Source organism: Stigmatopora argus, chromosome 22, assembly GCF_051989625.1.
Source record: "Stigmatopora argus isolate UIUO_Sarg chromosome 22, RoL_Sarg_1.0, whole genome shotgun sequence".
Lineage (NCBI taxonomy): Eukaryota > Metazoa > Chordata > Actinopteri > Syngnathiformes > Syngnathidae > Stigmatopora > Stigmatopora argus.
Window position 1 is genome coordinate 6,842,160 of NC_135408.1, and position 21,740 is coordinate 6,863,899.

General features: G+C 41.2%; 1 protein-coding gene and 1 long non-coding RNA gene across 4 annotated transcripts in view; one reads left to right on the plus strand and one right to left on the minus strand.

The window, feature by feature from the left end:
* nrip1b (nuclear receptor interacting protein 1b) overlaps positions 1-19,169 on the plus strand; it is a 29,161-nt gene extending 9,992 nt beyond the window's left edge. Inside the window, exons 1-2 of one of the 2 annotated variants that reach the window (XM_077592878.1) lie at positions 6,306-6,472; positions 13,368-19,169. In XM_077592878.1, the coding sequence (XP_077449004.1) occupies positions 13,693-17,262 (3,570 nt within the window). In that variant the 5' untranslated portion in view covers positions 6,306-6,472; positions 13,368-13,692 and the 3' untranslated portion in view covers positions 17,263-19,169. Of the gene's footprint in view, positions 1-6,305; positions 6,473-13,367 lie in introns of those variants that run through there. The other variant, XM_077592877.1, reaches the window with a different exon arrangement.
* Positions 1-21,403, minus strand: part of LOC144068392 (uncharacterized) — a 41,579-nt gene extending 20,176 nt beyond the window's left edge. For both annotated transcript variants that reach the window (XR_013298176.1, XR_013298175.1), the window contains exons 1-3: positions 21,301-21,403; positions 6,369-6,434; positions 6,161-6,273 (exon numbers count right to left, since the gene is read on the minus strand). This is a non-coding gene — a long non-coding RNA (uncharacterized LOC144068392). The remainder of the gene's footprint in view (positions 1-6,160; positions 6,274-6,368; positions 6,435-21,300) is intronic.
* Between the last annotated feature and the right edge of the window lie 337 nt (positions 21,404-21,740).

The following is a 21,740-nucleotide window of genomic DNA, read 5'->3' on the forward strand; positions in this document are numbered from 1 at the left end:
TTGGTCGCGGGCATTTATGGTCATTAACTGGAGCACGTAAATGCAGTGTTTACACTTGTAGCATCTGCTGCTCTTTGCTATGTTAATATGAGAAGAAGTGGATTTTATATTGGCATTCCATTGGGTCGCTATGTGGGAATTTTCTTGTGGCCCCGAGATGGTCGGTCTTTTCTTTGTGAGGGAGATCATTGTGATGGTACCTGTTTAGTGAAGGCACACATTTGGCTCACATTCAAATTGTTCCACGATTGAAAGGCCTAGATCCCCAAACTGAGCCCTGTTATTGTCTTTGGAGCAATGCAATTTTCAGACAGTAGCGCTTACTCGTGTTTTACTACGTGGAATAAATCCGCCTGTAATGAATCTCCCAGGACACTGGTGCCTCTACAAACAAGTCTGTGTTTTGGACTGTCCAGCAACAAAGGCTCTGTTTCCGTTTGACCTTTTCAATCTGACTCCAATCCGGATTTTAGAAGTTTTTCATTTTCCTTTGCCACTAGAAGTCAGTAGTGATTTTCAGATAATCGATGAAATTACCTTGAGCAGTAGAAGAAGAATGTAATGTAATGTAATGTAATGATAAAGCTTTGTCAGTGTGATTTCATTTTAGCAGAATACAGAAAAAACAATTGTTCTGTTACTTTTGGATTAATGCTCACGAAGTGTCAGTGTAGATTTATTGTTTTGAGTTTTTGACACTGCTAATTTTTTTGTAAGCGTCTGAATGTCATCTTTAATTTTATATTATCATTAACTAAAAGCAGATTTTCATCGAACAAAATGGAATGCACATTGTGTTTTTTTCTAAATGTGCAGTTGTGGGACTGTTTACTATTGAACCATATTGAGGCTGTGTTCCCACCACATTTGAACAATTAAATATATCACAGTTGAGATCAGCTTCAAATTTTTCCTTTCCTTCCCAGGCTGAGTGAATATATAAATATTTCACATGTGTACTCTGATTTGCTCTGAAAAACAAGTCAAGTTCTTAGCGGAGCGCATAGTATTGTCCTGCATATGGGCTAAACATGTCGCCAGGATTGGATTAAGAGCAAGACTCTGGTTAGTACCCACTCTAAAGTCCCAGTGCCACAGCTTGTGAGCCCTTTACTCCTGTAAGCACAACTGTCCAATGTTATTCTTAGCCCCAGAACTTCATGTCTCCGTGTGAAAGCCCCTTAACGCAGCTAATTGAGGAGACTGCTCATGGCTCATGTCACTCATCAACAACTTCTCAAAAGCATATGTGTGGTCACTCTCTTTGCTAGTGTGTTGAGCAGATACACAAAAAACTGTCGGGAGAAGTGCTTTGCTAATTCAAAGTTGGGACGTTTGCCTTTTATTCCAATGCGCCACCTTAAGCAATTAGTTTCCAGAATGTATTTGACATGTGTTGATATTACAGTATGGAAAGGTCAGACATGGGCAGAGGCGCAGTGAGCAGTTTCGTTTGCATTTTGCCTTCTCTCACATTGTAATGGAAATTGTTGCGGTCACTTGAACTTTGCTGACCTGATTTAGGCCCACTGCACTATTTTCATGCTGATAGCAAGCCTTCTTTATGTTTATTCAACAGTTAACACTTACTTTGGACTGAATGTTTACTCTGGAAAATCTAAGGTTTCATTGGGATCCGGCAAGTCAGCCATCAGCTCGTCAAAACACGAAACCCAAAGTGCTTTAAGACTCTACTTCTCAACCCAACCTTAATTGGAGAATTGTTATTGGTTTGTAAGCAAGGTGCTGAGAGAGCCTGGCATAGTTTGTGGTACTCAGAACACAACAGGGAAGAAGAAGGTGCCTAGAATTTGATCCTCCATAAAACTTGGTCAGAAGTTGTACGGGATATCCATTTTTGCCAATGCTTAGAAATGTCAAAATTTTGTTTCTGTCCAACAGAAAGGTTAAAGATGCAGCATCTAGATAAATCCCTTACTGGGAAACGGATAAGGACTGCCTTAGATTGACTAAAAACTCTGTAAAAAAGATGAGGGGGGAGTAAGAGGAAGACAGAGATGTCTATCAGGCTGCTTATTTTTTGCAGATCCAGTTCAAGGGCGCCCGTAGGCGAGGCTGCACTGTGCCAGTGCTGCTGTTCAAGGTCACATGAGCCAGCCCTGTGACATTAAAAGGGAACAGGAAAGGGGAACGGGGAGGAGGGGTGCATAAAACCATCAAGCACAGACATGCACACACCTACTACACCCACCCACTCAGTTTTAAAGTATGTAAAGTTACTAGACAATGAGAGGTCTGTCTCTACTTTCTCCTTTTTTCATGGAATTAACAGATGCCAAAAAGCAGAAGACCTATGTATATACCACATAATGTATACGCACTCTATGTATTGTATACTTGTATAATCAGATATATTGATTGAGTTAGCGCTAAACCACTGCCAAGATGGATTGTACATTGTTTTTAAGGGACTGAGAACCAATAGTTACAAAAAGAGCATGTGCTTGCCCTCAGGTGTTTATTGACAATAGCGAATATTTTTCAAATACTATGGACCTCTCGTGTTGACTGGATATAGTTTAGGTGGTTAAAGGTCACTGCAATTGAGGCAACAAAGCTTAGAAAGTACTTAGCCATATTTGAGGATAACATTTTTATTTTCTTTCTTTCTGCCAAATTGGCACAGAAGTGAGAATTGGTAATTTGTAGTCAAAGAGCAAGGTCGCTTTGACCTCACAAGCCTATTTTAGAGAATATGTCAGAACCACCTCGGGGGAGTTCCCTGCAATTTGGCACAGATTGTTTTGAAAATTATAATACAAAACAGTTGTATATGTGTAAAGTATTACTTGTGGTTCTTCTACTTCTTTTGTAGTTAGATCATCGCTGATGACATTGACAACAGTTTTGTGGCATCCTCTATACCAACACATTTGTATCCATTTCAAGAATTTGAGCTCGAACGGACTAATCCCGCAAATACCAGTTCAAATGTTTGGCTATGATATACTAGGAAGTCAAATATATTCCTGAGAGAATGTCTTTTCACTAGACTGTTTTCTGTTCTTTTGTTACTAACTATTGCCTTTAGCACCTCTCTCTTTTGTCAGAAAATTGGGTTTATCACCTTGTGATAACATACATATCTGTGGCATGGGTCAAATTCCCCAACAAACATTTTGGGTTGGATAATCCAGGACTATAAAAATAACTCTAATCTCAAAAGTGTTCATTAATATTACCATATTTGTTTAGCCGAGAAATACATACAGAATTCATACAATGGATTTGACCTATCTCTCACACACCCAATAAACCACTCAAAACTGAACCTAAGTTCTTTTGAAGCTTCATGAACTTGGAAATGTATGGATGAAAAGAGTCTCTGGATCCAATGCCCCCTACGGTGCTCTCCCGCCCCAAGGTCCTAAATCAGACCTCTATATGAACCCAGATGGCATACAACCATTAGAATCCTTTCCTTTGATTAAAGCAAATAAGAGCATTTGACTTTACACTCAAATAGTACAAGCCTGAGCAATGAACTACTGGATCATAAATCTTCTTACTACATCCGTGAATGGAGGCATACCATTCTATTGATTAGTTTCCCCATTACTCAAAACAGATGTATGTTTACAGGTGATAGATGATCCAAGTATAGAGTATTTGTCAGTCATCTGATATCTGCTGAATGTCAAAGATTGTGAAGAATTTCACTGGCTGCTCGAGTCCAGTTCATGTTGACCTGGACTTTGGGTTTGTTTTAATGGCCAACTGGGCCAACAATGAGTGAGTGAGTGGCTTGAATCCAAGTAGCACCCACCCATGGCTGCAGGATTATCTATCCAAGCTTGTCATTACAGGTGATATCCAACACTTGTTTCTTTTTGTCCAACGTAATCTCGCTGACTTAAAATGGCATTGCACTATTGTGTACCCAGAATGTCCAGCCAACTAAATTTTAAAAAATTGCGCTATTTTAAAAGCATCAGGAGTATGGCTAAGGCTCAAAGATCACACAACTTATTTCAAGTTCATGTTGCTCTGACCATGAACAGCTTGTTGGGTTGTGTTTTTTAGGCTTTTATATTTGACATTAACAGGTGTGTATTTTGTCTGTTATTCCATGTTTTACTATTGCTTTACCGTGTTTGTTCTTGGTTTCTGGTCAACAACAAAAAAAAACTGCGCCCTAAAAATGCAATTTATACTCAATTGCGGCTTGTGTTTTTTCTCCTTTCATTGTGCATTGGTTGGCTGGTGCGACTTATAGTCTGAAAAATACGGTAGATCAGAAAATTTTAAAAAATTGAGTTCACATCGTAGTCGAGCGTGACTAATAAGAGGTTTTATTTTTTAACAGTAAGGCTACCCAGTGCATTGTAGGGGCCAAGTTACCGTACTTGTCTAAACTGTAGGTGACCCCAGAACTCCTTCACTCAAATCTGACACTTGCAGCTGAAAGTATTCAACGCCCTCCCCCTCCCTCCTATGGACAGTAGGTTCTTGTAGCCTCCCTCCTTGACTCCCTTCCTCTGTAATGTTCTGCTGTGCGTGGGTTTGTGTGTGTGACAGCTGCCTAATTGGGCATTCTCCCCTCGTCGGAGCGCCTGCTCTCCTCTCTCTCCCTCCTCCTGGGCCGGGGCTACTGACGAATGGCAGCGGATTACAGATGAGGACACTGTGACCTGCCTGACCTTGCTGCACAGCCGTGGGGGAGAAAGAGGCGGATGGGGAGGGAGAGAGGGGTGCCGAGCGACAGAGCGCGAGGGGTGGAGAAAACAGGGTGCGAGGACCGCAAAGGGGCGGAGCCAGAGGGGTCGGACTCAGTGCTCACAGGTGGGAGGAGGGCCGCCGGGTCAGCGGAGGACGAGGTCGCACAAAGATGGGGGCGATCTTAGGGAGGGAGGGGGTCTGCCAGGTGGCTGGACTAGCTAGGTGATCAGACAAATGACAAGTGTAACATGACAGGCTCTGCCCATTCTCCCTCCTCCCTCTCTCTGCCCATGTCACTATGTCAAGGACATGAGCTCCCAGCACTGCGGCATCCCACCCCCCTTTTTATTCAGAAATGTACTTGCCCTCTCCCCTGATCCTCATCTTAAAAAAAGAAAAACGATTTCATGCGTATAAGCGGCTTCTACACCATTTTTGGCGTGCCTCCATACATAGCCTCAAGCCCTGACATAGACACTCAATTTTAGTGTAGATATTTCCATGTCCCCACCCCCTGCTCTCAGACTGCCAAGGTGAGGTTGTGTCCTCTTGTTCAGAGCGATTAATGGCACTCGTTATATACATAATGAAATACGCTGCTCTTGTCGAGCTTTCTCAATACAAGTCATTACAATCAGTTTATCAAATATGTTTACATCAAATCTGGGTAGTTTTTTTTCTCCCCCTTGTCCATAATTTTGACACACACCATACTGCAGTACTCAGGTGTGACATGTCTGCTAGAGATCGGTCACTCCAGTATGTTTTCCCTGTCCCTATGTGGATTTTGTCTGGTTACTCTGGTTTCCTCCCACTTCCCAAAAACATGTATACTAGCCTCATTGAATCCTCTAAGTTGCCTGCACGTATGAGTGTGTGCGGGAATTGTTGTTTAACTCATTGTGCCTTGCGATTGGGCCGTCCAAAGTTGACCGGTAAGAAAAATATTTTTTGTATTCATCTTTATGTATCTGTCATAAGCCTAAATCTTTACACTTCTATACTTAATCCGATGTCATGATACTTCATCTCAACTGTAAATTGCCTTGTGATGAACTAGGAATCTTAACATGACTGAATCGCGATATCATTGGCATCATTTTTTGAGCACGCTGTAGTTGGTTGTTTGGATTTTTCTTTCCTCACTAAATGCTGCAAAGCATCCTCTTATCGTGTTGTGGAAAGGGCCCCTGTACTTATATGGAGTCCCATTTTGACTGAGTAAATTTAGGTTTAATCTTCCTGCCTGTTCTTTTATAACCAAAGAATGCTTGCCTAATATTAGCTTCCTAAATTGACCTTGTCTTTGTGTGTTGTCTCTCTTGGCTACCTTGTAGGTTTTACTGTTGACCTATTCCATGTGTACGTATGTGACACTGTTCACTGCCTGACTCAAGCTGTGCAAGCTCTTTTAATCCCATGCCCCGGTGCACGTAGGCTTGATTAGTGGCAACACTTATCTGCACAGAAGACAGCTCACCCTGCTTTAGCGTTTGGTCAGGTCTGGGGCATGATGTGTCTTGGGCGTAGGGGTCAAGTCATGAGAAAGGTGAATGAGGAAAGCAGGGAGGTGGAGGGGGGCACGTGGGGTGGCTTGTGAGAACAAGAAAAGAAGGGAGGGCACAAGCCTTATTAGTATTCTAAAAGAGCACTTCTGCCAGTAGAGCAAATTGATTACTGCACTTTACCTGTATCAGCCTCCACAGCTAAGGATGACAAGGTTCAGGAGCATGATGTGTGCCTTTGTTTGCCTCCTAACCGCAGAAGAAAGGGATTGTTAGCATTTGATTCGGTAAGGATTCTTTCGAAGCATCCTCTAAATGCGTTTAACTGTGATTAACAGTGGGTAGTTTTCTTTGTGCATTCAATCTCTTTCATTACAGAAAAAATGTGAACTGCTCACTTGTCTCATCTGACACACAGTATGATTTACCAGTTAATGACTGTTAATGGGGAGAACATGCCGTTCTTCAAGGCCAAGGCACTCAAGTAAAGGTGTAGGAGTGAAGCTCTACGACTACTTGTGCAGCTGTGGTTTTATTTAGGAAAATACCCTTATTTAGGATTCGGTTATGTGTGCCTGACACAAATATGAAGGCAGAAACTAACAGAATGAAAAGTGAATTGACTAAAGCATTTGTTCCCAATCAAAGTATTACAATGTCAAGCTTTTATCCACTACACAACCCGTTCACCCATCATTATTTGGCTCATTTAAACAGTAGCATCAAAAGCATATATGTTTTTGCGAAATGTGAACGTATCTAATGTGCTCGTAGTACTTTTGTGTGTTTTTCATTTTCAAGACTATCTGCACAGCTCGCGTATTATCATTAATATATATATATTTAGTCGTTCTACTGGAATGGATTGTGTAGTTTTTTTACTTTTTTTTTTTTTTTTTAATACAGTTAGCGTGCTTTACGGTGTATGAAAATTCACTTCCTCTACCTGATAAAGTGCGAGCTGGTTGCTGCGAGAAGAGGCTTTTAGCTCAGCGATTAGTGCACTTGACTCGCACCCTGTAACGTGGTTGGAAGCAGGTTTGTGTGACTTCAAACAGCACATATTGTCCTTCACTGGTTAGCAATAATTATTTTCTGTCTAAAATGGCTTTGCAAAAGGCTCGTTTAATACAACTGTGAAGAAAAGGATGGATTGTACTTGTTTAGCCTTTAATGGGAAACTTTGGACATAGGCCTGTCCTTGTATAAAGGTCAATGTTCTCGAATTAACTCTTGTGTAATTGCCTTGAATTGTTTATAATTTAGAATTAGCAAACATGTGTTGCCTCTATGATCAAATCTGGGCTCCTAACACAATTAGCTAGTTTGCTTTTCTAAAACACTTGTGTTCTCTCCAATTTGTGCATCGGTTTGGCCATTTCCTTTGACGATTTTTATAAGAACAACTTGGCAAATAAAGCTCAGATGCTGACAGATGTATGCCAGACTCATTTTATTCCCAACCTGCAGTTATCCTCGTGGTTAATAATTGAAAATATTCCAGAAATATATAGGGCATTCCTTCCTTGGTTTCAAAAGCTACTGCTGTGTGAGTAATGGGTCAGGCATCGGGATCAGACAAAGCACTAATCTGATTGAAGTCTCCTGTTCACTGGCATGGCTTCAACGCTTCCTTTGCCAGCTGGACTGGTACTGCTCCAGACTTTATTGTTAAAGGTTACCCGTAATTGTTACGTACTTGATTGGGTTAAACGTATCCAATTGAATTAGTCAACATTATTTTAATAGTGTGTCTTAGTGGACTGTACTTTTTGTGAAAGTTGGACCTATTTCTCCAACCTTTCTAGGCAAAATAGGCATTCTCTATCTGGACACAGAAGGTCAATAGGAGTTTTGTAATAAAGGCAAACTCATTGTAGAAATATGCCCTTTATCTTTTTGTGTCTTTGAGACCTGTCGCATGGCAGCGCATCCAAAATTACTCAGCGCAAAAGGGAGGAAAAAGCAATACTCATAAAGATGGACATCTTGCTGACTCATGGCAAAAGGCCTCTTAAGGGCTGATGCCAAGGATATTATGAAAATGATTCATTAAAGGCCAAGCATTTTAGCTGGTTTTACTTTGCTTTCAGGGCAGCCTAGCTGTAGGACATTTGATCTCAATTGCAAAGTGGCCATTTCCCTCACACATCAATGCTGCAGTTTACAACAAAATGTCTAGCTCTTGCTTTTGGTGGGTTGGTGGTAAGGCACGCTGCTGTTCCTATTTACAGCTCTCGTGTTCATGAATGGAAAAAGTGAACACCGTTTTGGGAAGACATTGTAAGCAAAAGATAACCTCAAAGCCCAATAGGAATACATTGGCTGGAGATTGATATCAGATATGGCTCATTAAGAAGGAATGTATGTGTGTTTAATCGATGCAGTAATTTGCAGCCACTCAGGAAATGGCCTTTGGGTGGGTCTTCCCAATGGCACACAAATATTTACTATAGATAGAAGTATTTTTTGAAGGCATGTAGTTGTTAACTGATGAAGGAAGCTAAGCTGAAAGTATTTTGGGGCCTATGGCATCACCACCAACTGCTTCCCGTCCAGATGAGTCATCTGTTTGCATCACTTACCAAATGTTTATCTTCAACTATACTAATACTTTTGAGGGGTTCAAATAAAGTTCAACAAAATGGATGCTGGCAGGGTGGATAAGCAGAAGCAATCTAATCACGTAACGGACATTAAACAAATGTGTACTTGAACTGGGAGAAATTTCACTAAACTAAATAGGTACTGGGACAGGCTTGTTTAGATATCGATTGGAAGATGTCACCATTGCGCTTACTTTTGAGATTTTCTTTTGTAAGTGCCGCCAAATTATGACACAACCATCTCAGTGTGCCAGCATAAATCAAGACTGAAGTGACCAGGCAACATTCCTTTCAACTTTTGTATTGCAATTTGGGTGAAACTGTCAATTGTAGCCTCACTTTTCTGTCCTTTAGCTGACTAAACTGGCACCTGGTGAGGTCATCTGCTGCTGTAGTAGTCCATCTGCCTGAAGGTTCGATGTTTTCTGTATTCAGAGATGCTCTTTGCATACCTCGGTTGTAACAAGTGGTTATTAAGTTACTGGCAATTCTTCCCTGACCTCTGGCATCAACAAGGCTTTCTCGTCCCCACAACTGGCACTCGCTGGATGTTTTCTCTTTTTCGGACTATTCTCTGTAAACCTAAGAGATTGTTGTGATTGTTATGCAAATATATGTGTGTGTGTGAGTAGAGATATGCATGTTTTGTAGGCGGCGTTAGATCATTGATTGTATTTGTATTTTCTGACTTTTCTGCCAAAAAATCGACTTCTCCAAGCCCTCTTGTTGTTAGCTCACGCGGTATTCTCTTTTTTAGCCCCCTCAAGGTGAACAAGAGCTTTTAATTCTACTCCCCTCTGAAGCACTCACTCTTGGAAGAACTGCATTTGGTCAAGCAGCTTATGTTTTGCCTTATTTAATCATGCCACGCCATATTGAATTTGCAAACAGCGGTCACACTGCATGTGTAAGCAGGCTACCGTGTTATGTATGTACGGCGGGGTTGGGCTGCAGATTACATGATATAATGGTGTTCAGGCATCGTCTCTCCTTTTAAAATTCCTTTAACCTTGACTCCCCTAAACAACAGGGAGAACACATCTGCCAGGCTGGTGTCAGACATTAGTACAAACTACTCGGGCAGCATCGTCACTTTTTATTAACGCCAAGAGCTTTTCTATGGACACCAGCTGTTGTATCAAGTGCAAAAGCCTTAGTTACATAAATGACCTTGACTTTGAAGACTTTACTTTAGCTACTGCCCCTTATCATTTTGGGGGACTCATACATTTTAAATGGATTACTGATTATGACAATGAAGGTCATTTAAAAACTTTTTTGGGGGGAGGTGGTTCAGGGAATTAAAAAAAAAAAAAACAAGACTGCATAGGCAAGTACATTCATGTCAAGGCCAGCTGGGTGTGAGTGAATGTCACATTCCTAGATGTGTGGCATGCTTTTGCGGGTAGAGATTTGGTGGTGTGGTTTTATTTTGTTGCTTATGTGCTTAAGTTGTTTTTGGAATTCTACCCATTAATTACTGAAAAGAATAGTTGCTTGCCTTAATCCAAAATTAAAATATTGTGGCGCTCTCATGACCCACTTGGAAAGATTCGTGCCTTGTCTTCGCTGATTGGTTCACAATTATGTCCAATTCTAATGTTAACGTTATAATGATAATCGAACGTGCTCCAAAGCACCTAAGGTTTTTATGACCTTTACTGTTCACATTTAATTTTACAATCAAGGGAAGAAAGAAAACACAATATATAAATAAAGAGGCATGCAGTCACGGATGATAAAGCTCTTAGCCCTTCCTATCACGATGCTTGTCCGATCACAAGTATGTGGCACATAGTAGGGGTAAAAATCACTTTACAATTGTGCCTTCTCTGTCATTGGTTGACATTGTCAAGGATAATGGATAATCAGCCTGAATCTGTAGAGCAGTTTGTTGGTACTATGGCATCCCATTGTGGGGGAGGAGATGGAGGTCAGGCTTTTTAGTTGCCACGACCAAAGAGATGTTAACGGATGAGGAAGGTCATTTTCAACATATACACCAGTGAAGATAATGTAATACTAATATAGACATCACGCAGTATGAAAGCAAAATGAGTAGGCAATACGGTTTACTGAGAATAGACTTTAGAGGACAGATTTCCTTATATTAAGGAAATGTATTACTTAACTGAGTCAGGGTATAATGAAAAAACAAATATGAATAAGATACAAGGCAATGAAAGGATATTCTAATCACATTCCATCCAAGTTGAGAATTCAATTCCTACAGCAGAGGTTTACTACAGTGATCTAACAACGGTTGTGGTATTCTATCAAAAAAATAATTTAAGCTCAATGACGGGAAAATAACCTTAATCCTGAGTACCTACGCAGCATGATATCAGACATCAGAGAGCCCGGAATGACCAGGTTGTCTTTTGTTGCCATCAGATTTAGGTCAACGGCTTAAACATGGTATTTTACAGAAAATGATGCCAGTGGCCTAGGCTTAGTTATGTACTTGACATTGTTACACACAAGGCGTTAAGAAATGTATTGCCCATGCAGTACTTTGTTTGGAAGAGGTCTAAAAATGGCTAACCAGATTGCTTTCTTAGTGTTACGCAGACTTAATTGCACCCTGATCAATTTAAATCCAAATTCTAATCCCATCTCATTTTCAAGGTGGAATTAAAAGGACAACCTTGTTAACCTTTACTGTCATGACAAACTGTCTCTTTAAGGTAGGATTGCAACCTGATTAAAAGTTCAAAGTTCACTACTTGTTTTGTTTTGTTTTACCCCTTTCTAGCATTCTCGGTTAGGTATTTGGACTGGCAACTGCATGGTTTGCAATGACCTTTGGTCATGATTAAGGACTGCTGTGCAGTCGTGTGCCTGACAATGTTGGTCCACTCAACAGACACCACTGCTGACCCGAGCAGGCAACTTCATATTAACCTTTATAGGTTGGTCATGCCTGTCGGAGGTGTTCTGTATCCATGGAAACCATGCTGCTAGTGCTCAGTGTGGCGCCAATAATACTGTCGTAACGGTCTCATTGCCGTTCCATTGTAACTGGTTCTGTCCTCCAGCAGTGGTGTGCTGTGACTGTCACTCCGCAATACACAAGCCAGATGAATAATTAGAGCACACACAGACGATTTGTTTCTGTGCCTCCGAAATGAACAGTTATCACAAAAGCCGAGTTGATATTTTACTTTTGTCTGGTAATTTGAACTCAAAACACAGAAAGATAACATAGAGTGTCCATTGCTGTCTGTGTCATCACAGACAAAGATGCAACCTTGCTACCAAGATTATTATGTGAGAACTAGTTTAAACTGGGTGCGCATTTGTCCTTAATCCAAAATTTTGACTTGTGTTTCTGTTGAAATTCAACAGACACTAGATTTGGACTAGCTGTAAAACATGTACTGATAAGAGATAAACGGATGTTAGTTGCTATATATGTCGAAGAGGCAAACAGCACCCTGGTTGACAAAATACTGTTCATCAGTATTCCCTACTACGGTCATTATATTGTCGATCCACATTTCACACAACTGTCACTTGGTATTGCACAAAACGGGTGGTGTCAGTTGCACTATTGTTGGTATTTCACAATCCTGCACTTCAAGTCAATATATATTGTTTGACAAATCTCTTTATAACTTGCACAGCTGTCATTGCGCAGCACTTTTTCTACTATTTCCCACATGGCTAAATGGCTTTAAATACTGTAGCAAATGTTTTACGTCTTGTAATAGTGGAGTGTTCAATGTTAAAACCGAGTTAGGAAACAAAAAATTCCATGTTTGTTTCTGACATTTAACAATGATTCTGATAGTGATTTTGACACATTCATACTCCAAATCTTAACTGATAGTTGGAACATCTATGTGAATGAGCGTCTACATTTTTACTTTTCCATAGCAGGTTCAGGTCCAGTTTTGTTCAAATTTGCTGCACTGTTATTATGTAAGGCCCTGATAGGAAATGCAATAAGATAATGCAGGATATTCCACTGCATTCAGCACTTGCTATTTCCACGTACAATATTATACGTTTGTTTGGCAGCAGCTTGAAGCTAATGAATTTAACTTTTTTTTAATACTGTGCAGAGGAATCAGGAGTGAAAATATGTTTTGGTTTTATTTTTGTCAGGTGTGTCATAGTTGATCGGGGAAATATTTTATGCCCTGTACAGACGAAGGTGCCTGTCGTTATTTGGGAAATACTTCCTCCTTTGTACAGACTAAGATGCTGCTCATGTACATAAAGAGCAGGAGGTGCTGCGAGGGGATAATCCACTGACTAGCTGCATAAGAAATTCTTTACAGCTCTCATAAGGCATTTTTTTTTTCATTTTTGAATGAATGAAATTGTTTGAGGGGTTTGTGTCTGAAGACCTGTTTTCAAGGTAGATATCTTGAATTTTCAATTTGTATACAATTATATATAGCTAATCTGCATTTGTCTGTTCGCTAAGTGATGTGTGGGCGTTGGTGGGGCAGATAATCTGAAATGTTGTCAAGTAACAATAGTGGCAGACAAGGATTGAAATGAATGTTTCTTAAAGGCTCTTCTTGTAACATTTCCCTCTCTTTCTGTCTCTTCTCATCTCCTCCAGGTCTTTGTGTGAAAGGTGCAGAGTGGCCATTGACACCAAGAGCCATGGAATGTATAAACATCTTTCCAGCAATATTCCCCTGACTCCAGGATGTTCTTCATACAAACAAAGAGGAAGACATTCTGGCAACCTATCGTGCACGTTTAACGGCATAGGGTATTACCGGTAAACATGGACGGTGTCTCGCATCTGCGCTTTTCACCAGAGTGAATGGTCACATCTTTTAGTACTTGGGAAGTGCGTGCCACTGTCAACCAGATGATTTAGTTGACATTTGATTCCCTGTAGCGCTGCTGAACCATACAAGGGGATCCTAGTATTGAACATGACTCATGGGGAGGAGCCTGGCCCTGAAACACACAAGGATTCAGCTGTTTTAACTTATCTGGAAGGTTTACTGATGCATCCAGTGGTGGCCGGGCCTGGGGCCACAGCAAGCAGGAGGTCTGAGGCTGCCCACAGCAACCAAGATCAGAGAGAAAAGGTGGGCAGCCCATTTCAACTACCCACGCATAGCCCCACAGCTCCTAAGGCTGGAACCAATGGTCCGACCACGGGTGTTTCGCAGCACTTGAAAAAGGCCCGCTTGTTGCGCTCTGGGGCTTGGAATGATCCCAGCAACCACGGCTTGAGTTCGCCACCAGTAGAGCTTAATGGCCAAGCGGGAGGCATGCAAAATGGGTCACAGGAGGATTCCTCTCATGGTGGAGAGAGTACTCTTTTGGCTTCCCTGCTTCAGTCCTTCAGCTCCCGGCTTCAGAATGTGGCAATGTCTCAGCACACAAGCAAGCCGCCAAGTGAGCGTTCCTCTCCGTCCACCGCGCCACCCACAGATAACCCTAACCCAGTGTATGGGATGGCCTCGAACCGCTTAAAGGGCTTAATGAGAAAGAATAAACTTCATAATCACAGCAACACCCCTTACAGTCGTCGGGGACACAGTCATGACAGACCACCTGAATCACCCAGGGCGGCTCACGGCGCTACACCCCCTTCCGCAACCGCAGCTTCTGAATCCGTATCCTGTGTGGACCGGTTGAAGGCTGTCGCAAACATGGTGAAAATACGTTCGAGTCCCGCCCCTTCACCTAAGCCGAGTGTTGCCTGCAGTCAGCTAGCCCTCCTGCTGTCCAGTGAAGCTCATCTCCAGCAATACTCCAGAGAGCATGCACTTAAAGCCCAGCTCGCTGGTCGATCTGCCAGTGAAAGACTTGCCGCCATGGCAAACCAGCAACATAGCCTGGACAAAAGGCCTCCGAGCGTGTGTGCCTCTCCGGAGAAACTAAGCTCCGTAACAACGCAAAATGACTTGACGACGACAAACACACAGACAGCAGCACTCCCTCGATTGGCCTTGCCCAATCCACTGAGTCCCCCATTGCTATGTGGGCATATCAAAAGCTCCTCCTCACCCACTCCCTCACATGCCCTGGGCCACTTCAGTCAGCCCCCAAAAGAAAAGAAAGGCTTTGACTCACGACCAACTCGACCCCCTCAAACATGCAGCAGTTTGCTGTTGCTGCTACTCAACAACCACAACAACCAGAAGCAACTGACTAAAAATGGACACCTGGAGGACAGCTTTAGTGTTTTACCACCAAGTGGCTCTTCTTCAGTGACATCTGATAGTGAATGTTCCACCCACGAGAAAAGCTTGGCCAAGGACATCAGTGACGCTGAGACTTCGTACTCAAGCTGCTCCCCCATGGACCTCTCTATGAGAAACTGGGACAGAAAACACGATGCAGGGCCAAAAACGTCCACCCCCTTATCGTCCTCTGCTTCGTTTTCCATCTTAACACACACTGTATCCACTTCTAACGCTAATGTTTCCTGTAATACCACAACATTCTCTGGTTATTCTTTTGCTCCATCTTCTAATACAGTCTTTTCTCCTCCACCCACTGTTGTCTCTTCTGCCCCTAGTTCTATTTCTTCATATTCCTCTCTCTCGACATCCTCTTTGCACAAACTCACAGAGTCTTTGGTAGAAAAGCGGACTCCTGAGTCACCAGGAAAAAACACGGTGAAGAGCAAAAAGCATGAAATGAACCCAGACCTTCAATCCCAATCCAAGGTAACATTAATGCAGCTTTTGCTTGAGCGCCGAAACAATGACGTGATAAATAAGAACGCCGATGAGGATGTGCCACTTGACATTACAATGGCCACCATGTCCCGAAGTCAACCTAACCTTGTATGCTGGGAGGAGGCCAGGACAAAAAGCCCAATAAATAAGCTCGTTGCACCAGCTCAACCTACGTGCGCTCTTGCTCGCGACCCAGGCGAGACAATATCCCCACACCCCCCCTCTCCCCCAGCCCAGTCAAGTCCATTGGATTTGTGCAAGTCAAAAGCTTTCCATCCTGACAAGGGTGCCGAGGCCGCATTCAGTGCCAGTAAACTGTTACAAAATCTGGCTAAATCTGGAGTTGCTTCATCCTCCCCACCAATCCCATCCGGGAAAGGCTTAGGTCAGGAGCTTGATACCAGCAGGCCTTTATCCCTACTGGAAAGACTTAATGCTCCAGTCAACAGGAGTACCACTGCCACCCCGCTATCTGACATGGCGGCAAATAGTAGGGAAACGTTCACAGCTCCTTCACAGATAGAGAACCTTTTAGAGAGGCGCACAGTGTTGCAGCTGCTTCTAGGAGCAGGCTCGACTACTGCTCCAGTCAGGTGCAAAGACAGGCCTGAAGGGAGTGGCAGGAGAAGTGCGGAGTCGAAATGGGGGAGTTATGACAGGAGCCAGAGCATCTCGAACATCTGTGATAGTGCTGACATGTCTGCCGTTGATGTAAAGGTCAAAACAGAGGAAGAGGTGGGGCCCTCGTCCACCAACTATGAGGACCTAATCAACAGAAAGAGAGAGAGCCGTTTGGAAAAACAGAGCCCACAATCAGATGCGGACGCACAAGCAGAACATCAACCAGCTGAGGTTATCGCAAAATACGGTCTACTTAGCCAGTTGCTTAAACATCAGACAGCTAACTACTATAGCAGCGCTGTTGTGCAGAATGAGTCACCACCCAGTCAAGTGAAAGAAGAAAAAACAGAGTATCCAAGCCCCAGTCCAAAGAAGAGACGCTTATGTTCTGATAGGACTGACAGTTTGGACAATAGCATTTCTCATAGAGCATCTCAAAGGGGTGACACTAACACTTTCACCTCACCAGCTGTTCAGGTGGAGCCCGAAAAGCAGAGGCTTCAGAAAGAGGAAGAGGAGTTTCCAACCAGGAGCCAACCGAGAGAATCTTTTAGCAGAGAGAGTCGAGGATTCAATGTGCTCAAACAGCTGCTGCTCTCTGACAACTGCCTGAAAGAACTGTCCAACCAGCACCGTGGGGCACCCAGCCCTTCCGTCTTGCAGCCGAATGGCAACACCCTCGGTCAAGCTACTCCCCCTAACCACAGTTTTCTCCACCCACCTAGCTGGCACCCACACAGCTCACTCAACTCAGGGCCTTCAAGTAATGTCAGAACACTGCCCACCTTGCCTGCAAATGACAGCCCCCAGAATCATCACCCAGCTCCGTGGCAAGGGACACAAAAACGAGACCCACCCAATCTTGTCAAACAGGAGCTTGAGAGGCACATTCAATGGAGTAGTCAGGAGAACCACGAAGGATGCGACTCAAACCCAGACTCTCCTCGGCTGTCGCGTTCCAATCCTATCCTGTATTATATGTTGCAGAAAGGCAGTGTTCAGTTTAGAAAGGAGGTGAATAATCAGGCTGAAGGACTTCAGTCTGTGGTGAAAATGATTAAAGAAGAGCCAATCAGTGACATGCATGCTTATGAACAAAATCTGAGCTCAACCCCACAATCACCGACCACTCGCCATGACAAGCACAGCCAGGACAACCAGAGGCTGAGTCAGTCATCTGAATAAAAGGTGTATTATCATACATATTGTGAAAAATTATCCAGTCTTTTTGTTTTCAGTTTTTCCAACTGCTTGCCAAAATGTTTGAAAGTGACAAATCACAAAGAAGAAAAAAAAATAACACAAGGTTGATTAAAACTGCACACTTGGGTTTGTATTTCAGTATTACAAAAGGTCTGTCTTTGCCTAAATGTACAACTGAATTCACAAAATAAGTCATCAGTAACACTCAGGCCTTATATATTTTTAATACATGTATTTTCTCCATTAACAATTCATTTGCGTAATTTCTAAGGTCAGGTTTTTTTTTATTTCTGTATTTATTTGGTCCTTGGAAATAACGTGGCCATGTCCCTATTGTTGCCTGCCATCACAAAATATTGGTGGCTCCAAAAATTGGTTTTATTCATATTTTCCCCTTATAAGAGTTAAGCAAAACATTTTTAAATGAGGTCCATTTCAGGGTAGTCCCAATATAACAATTGCAAAAGCATTACATGAGTGATTCAACCAAAGGCCTTGAAAACAGTATTCACACTATATCGTTTATACATCAGCCTCATTGAAATTTGAATTTGAAGTGTATTGTTATATAATGACAGAGTGAGATTTTACCAAAAGAGTTTTTGTCACCACTTTTGTTTTTATTTTAACATTTGACAGTACAAATTCAGGGAAGTGTGATAGTTTTTTTTTGGGTGTAGATTTTAGTAAACTGGTTTCACAGTGCATGTGTGGTTTTCAGCAAAATCTGAAATATCGAAGCAACCCCCCCAGTTGAACACACCATTTCTAAATATGAAGCACATTGGCTTTTCCTTTTTTTTGTTTACTTCTAAAGGAGTACCCAGAGTTTGCACTATTGAGGCCAAATCCTCCTTGTCCTTTACAGAATAATTAAATGGCATGTGATTAAAAAAAATGTCAGTATTGTTATCTGTTGAGATATGACAGCTAGTGATTATTCCCCCTCCATTTCTTAACTGTTCTGTGCTTTATAGACCTTTCTGTGACCGTTTCTCGATTCATAAAATGTCAAAAGAATTGCATGATTATGAAGAGATTTTTGACAAAGAGAATACCACAGGTTGTTTTCAAATCATTGACTATATATACTGTATTTTCATTTGAATTTGACATGCCGCTTTTCCTTAGTAGTGTGATATTTTGAAATACATATACATGTCTCTTCAGTTATTGATACAATTTCACAATGGTTAAATGTATTTGTGTAAATAGTACTTTCAGTATGAAAGCTGACTATTTTGTAATGTTTAAGCAAAGATATTACCCTAGTTTTTATTGCGCTGATATGTAAATATGAATTCTATGCGTACAGTTGTACATACAAAGGAAGAGGATGATATGCCCATCTTTTTTGGTTGACTGGTTTGTTCTTTGCATGTGTCAATGTGGTAAATGATAAATCTATTCTGCGCTGTGTTGTGTAATAATGTCTGACCCTCCTCACTGCTGCCTGTTGCATGCAGATGCATGGGAACTACCTGTGTATCTCCATTGGTGATGGGGAAAAATGTTAAGTCTTAAAAATAGGTCTTTTTTTTTAAATCACAGTTTCTTTGAGAAGACAAACTCTCGAAATAACCACAGACTGTTAAACATGGTGATGAAAAATATGTGAAGAATATAAATGTGCATTGAATATTTTTGTGATTATAATTTGTTTCTGTTACTGGCTAACAAAGCTCCATAGATGGGCTTCAGTGGAAATTTGACGTACAATCAAAGATTTGCATTGTGCATCTGAGAATTTGTAGTTGCAAATACAGAAAAAAAAGGGGTTTTCATTTGTTTACCTTGTGAAGACCTGAAACAATTCATTTTTTATGTTTCCATTTTTTGGGGTGTTCATTTGCACTGATATCTCTGAAATAAAGTCCTAAAATGCATGACCTAGGTGAATGTCTTACTCATTTTCTGGTGTGTCACACATTAATGGTGTTTTGTTCAGGAATTCTGTTGATCATGTTTTAAAGCAATTGAGTCGATTCGGTTGATATGAATATTTCATTCATTTTTTAGCCACTTATACTCACAAGGGTCACAGTGCTGTGGGAGCCTATCCCAGCCAACTATATTACACTACTAGAACAAACTTTGTAGAAAGAGAACATGTTCAACGACAATAAAATAAAAAATCTTCACATTGGATTGTTTTTATATATAAATATATTTATGTAAAAAAAATTACGTTATACAGTTTCCAGCATTGATTTTTTCTTGCCCCGCCGGCCGTGGTTTGGGCACCTCTGATCTAATTGTTAAGTAAATATATTGTTAAAAGTTTTGCGTAATAGAGAGTGGCAAACGTGCTGAGCTGGTCTGCTTAACAAAGCAGGCTTTCACAGGAGGAGACAACTTCAAGCTACTTGGCTTGAATGTAAAATCCAGTGAGCAAACAAACGTCTTTTTGTCTGCGGTGCACTTCTAAAAAGCAGCACAGTTCCCTTCAGCCCTGACTTCCTTTTTTTTTTTTTTTTTTTTTTAAATCCTTCCCATGACTGACTGCACTTTTTAAACTCCCAGTCACCCTTCTACTCTGTGAACTTCTCCATTTCAAGATTCTTATCAAGAATGAACCTTCAGTAACCTCTTGATTTCCTCTAATTGCTGAAGCGGCGGCAAACATAAAGGAGGGAGTCACAAGTTTAACCCGAGGTCAATGTGTAAAACTTGACAATTGACTGTTTGTCTGCGTACACTCTCGCTTCCATTCCCTGACCTCAACTTTTGGCCAAGAGAGCAGCATGCTGCATCTGTGTACCAGCACTATTTTGATCCCTTATGCCACAGGTGTCGAAATGGCGGTCCGCGGGCCAGATCGGGCCCGCAAGTCAATCAACTGTGTGGACTTCATATTTTATGATAAAATTGAAATGAACTGTTTAGATAGAGATTTTTTTTTACTGTTTCTTCCCTTTTTTTAAATTTAGAAAACATTAAATACATGCATTTTAAATCCCCCTAAAAAGCCTTTAAAAAATCTAAAACAGACACATATTTGCTGTTTTTCCCTTTTATTTTTTAATGTAAATAAAAATAAAATATATTTCTTCTTGTCTTTCCTTTTACAAATGATTATGAGATAGTATTCCAAATCGAATTTTTAATCAAGCAATATTATTTTAAAAATCTAGAAATAAAAAAAACTACTTTTTTCTCCTTTTATTTTTCAACATAAATAAATAGAATGCAGAGATCCAACCCTTGTTCAGTTGCCAATGGTTAGCGTGGAAGCTCGATGTGTCCTGATATAACTCCATGTCAACACGAACTTTGAACCTCACGTGTTATATAAACTATTTAAGCTTTGTTGACTTCATCTCAGATATTAAAACATGTCTTTACAGAGCGTGTGCGTCCACGTACACACACTGGAAGCTTGTAACCTAAATGTGAACCATCTTATATTCAGGAAATAATGTTCCAATTTTCTTTGGTTGTGTTCAATAGAAGGTTTTGATACATTTGTCACTTGGTCCAAGCAGACTTCAGCAAAATGTTTTGATCAAAACAACAAAATAGGCTAACCTACGTTGTATATGGTCAATCCACAGCATAGTAAATGGATGAAGACCCCTACCTTATGGTACATCACATAACTGGTACATAACTGCCAACAGGAAAACTGCGTTTTTGAATGATTTTACAAATACAATGACTTTTTTTGAAGTCCAATCTATCCAATTGCGTACGGTACCCCCTGAGGTGATAGTGGAACTTTAAATGGCATGATCTTATTTTTACCCTCTTAAATCAAGGTGTAAAAAAAAATCTCATTTTAATATCAAACTAACATCAGAATAGATTACATTCCATCCAATCTGTTTGAAATGGAGCATGCCCTGCTGTGCCTGGATGAGTGATTAAACATGAGTTGCTCTAAAAGTCAGAAAATGAAAGAGGTTAAACCACACACCTTGGGGGAAACTAATTCGGAGGGGATAAAAGGTCACACTGGTTTATTTTTTTAACCTTTTTTTGCAAGTTCCCCTGATGTGGCCTTAGCTTTTGAAGATTTACCTCTTTGTGAAAGCTGTTCCTTATCCCCAGGGGTCAGAACCTTTTTCGGCATAACTCCTTGACCTGACCGGGGCATCCTTTTTCCGGGGACAGGATCAACTCTTCGGCTTGCAGCTGTGTGAACACACACACACTTCTTTAAACATGATGTATGAAAAAAAACTGACATGGGACAACAGCACACCAATCTTTTCCAACATTTTGTCTTGCTGCTTTTTGTAGTTGAACAACTATAATTGTGGTACTCACAACAAACGTGCAGTATTTTATCCTGGAAAAAGGAATTGCTCCATGTACGTTAAGGGTAAGGTTATTTCTGCTTTCTTTTCAGTTACAAAACTCACTAATGGCTTTGCAGAGCATCCATGATGGCCGCATCCAATCATGTAAACTGAGCTAATGCAATATTCATGTGAGAGTCCCTGAGGTTGCCTGTGAAG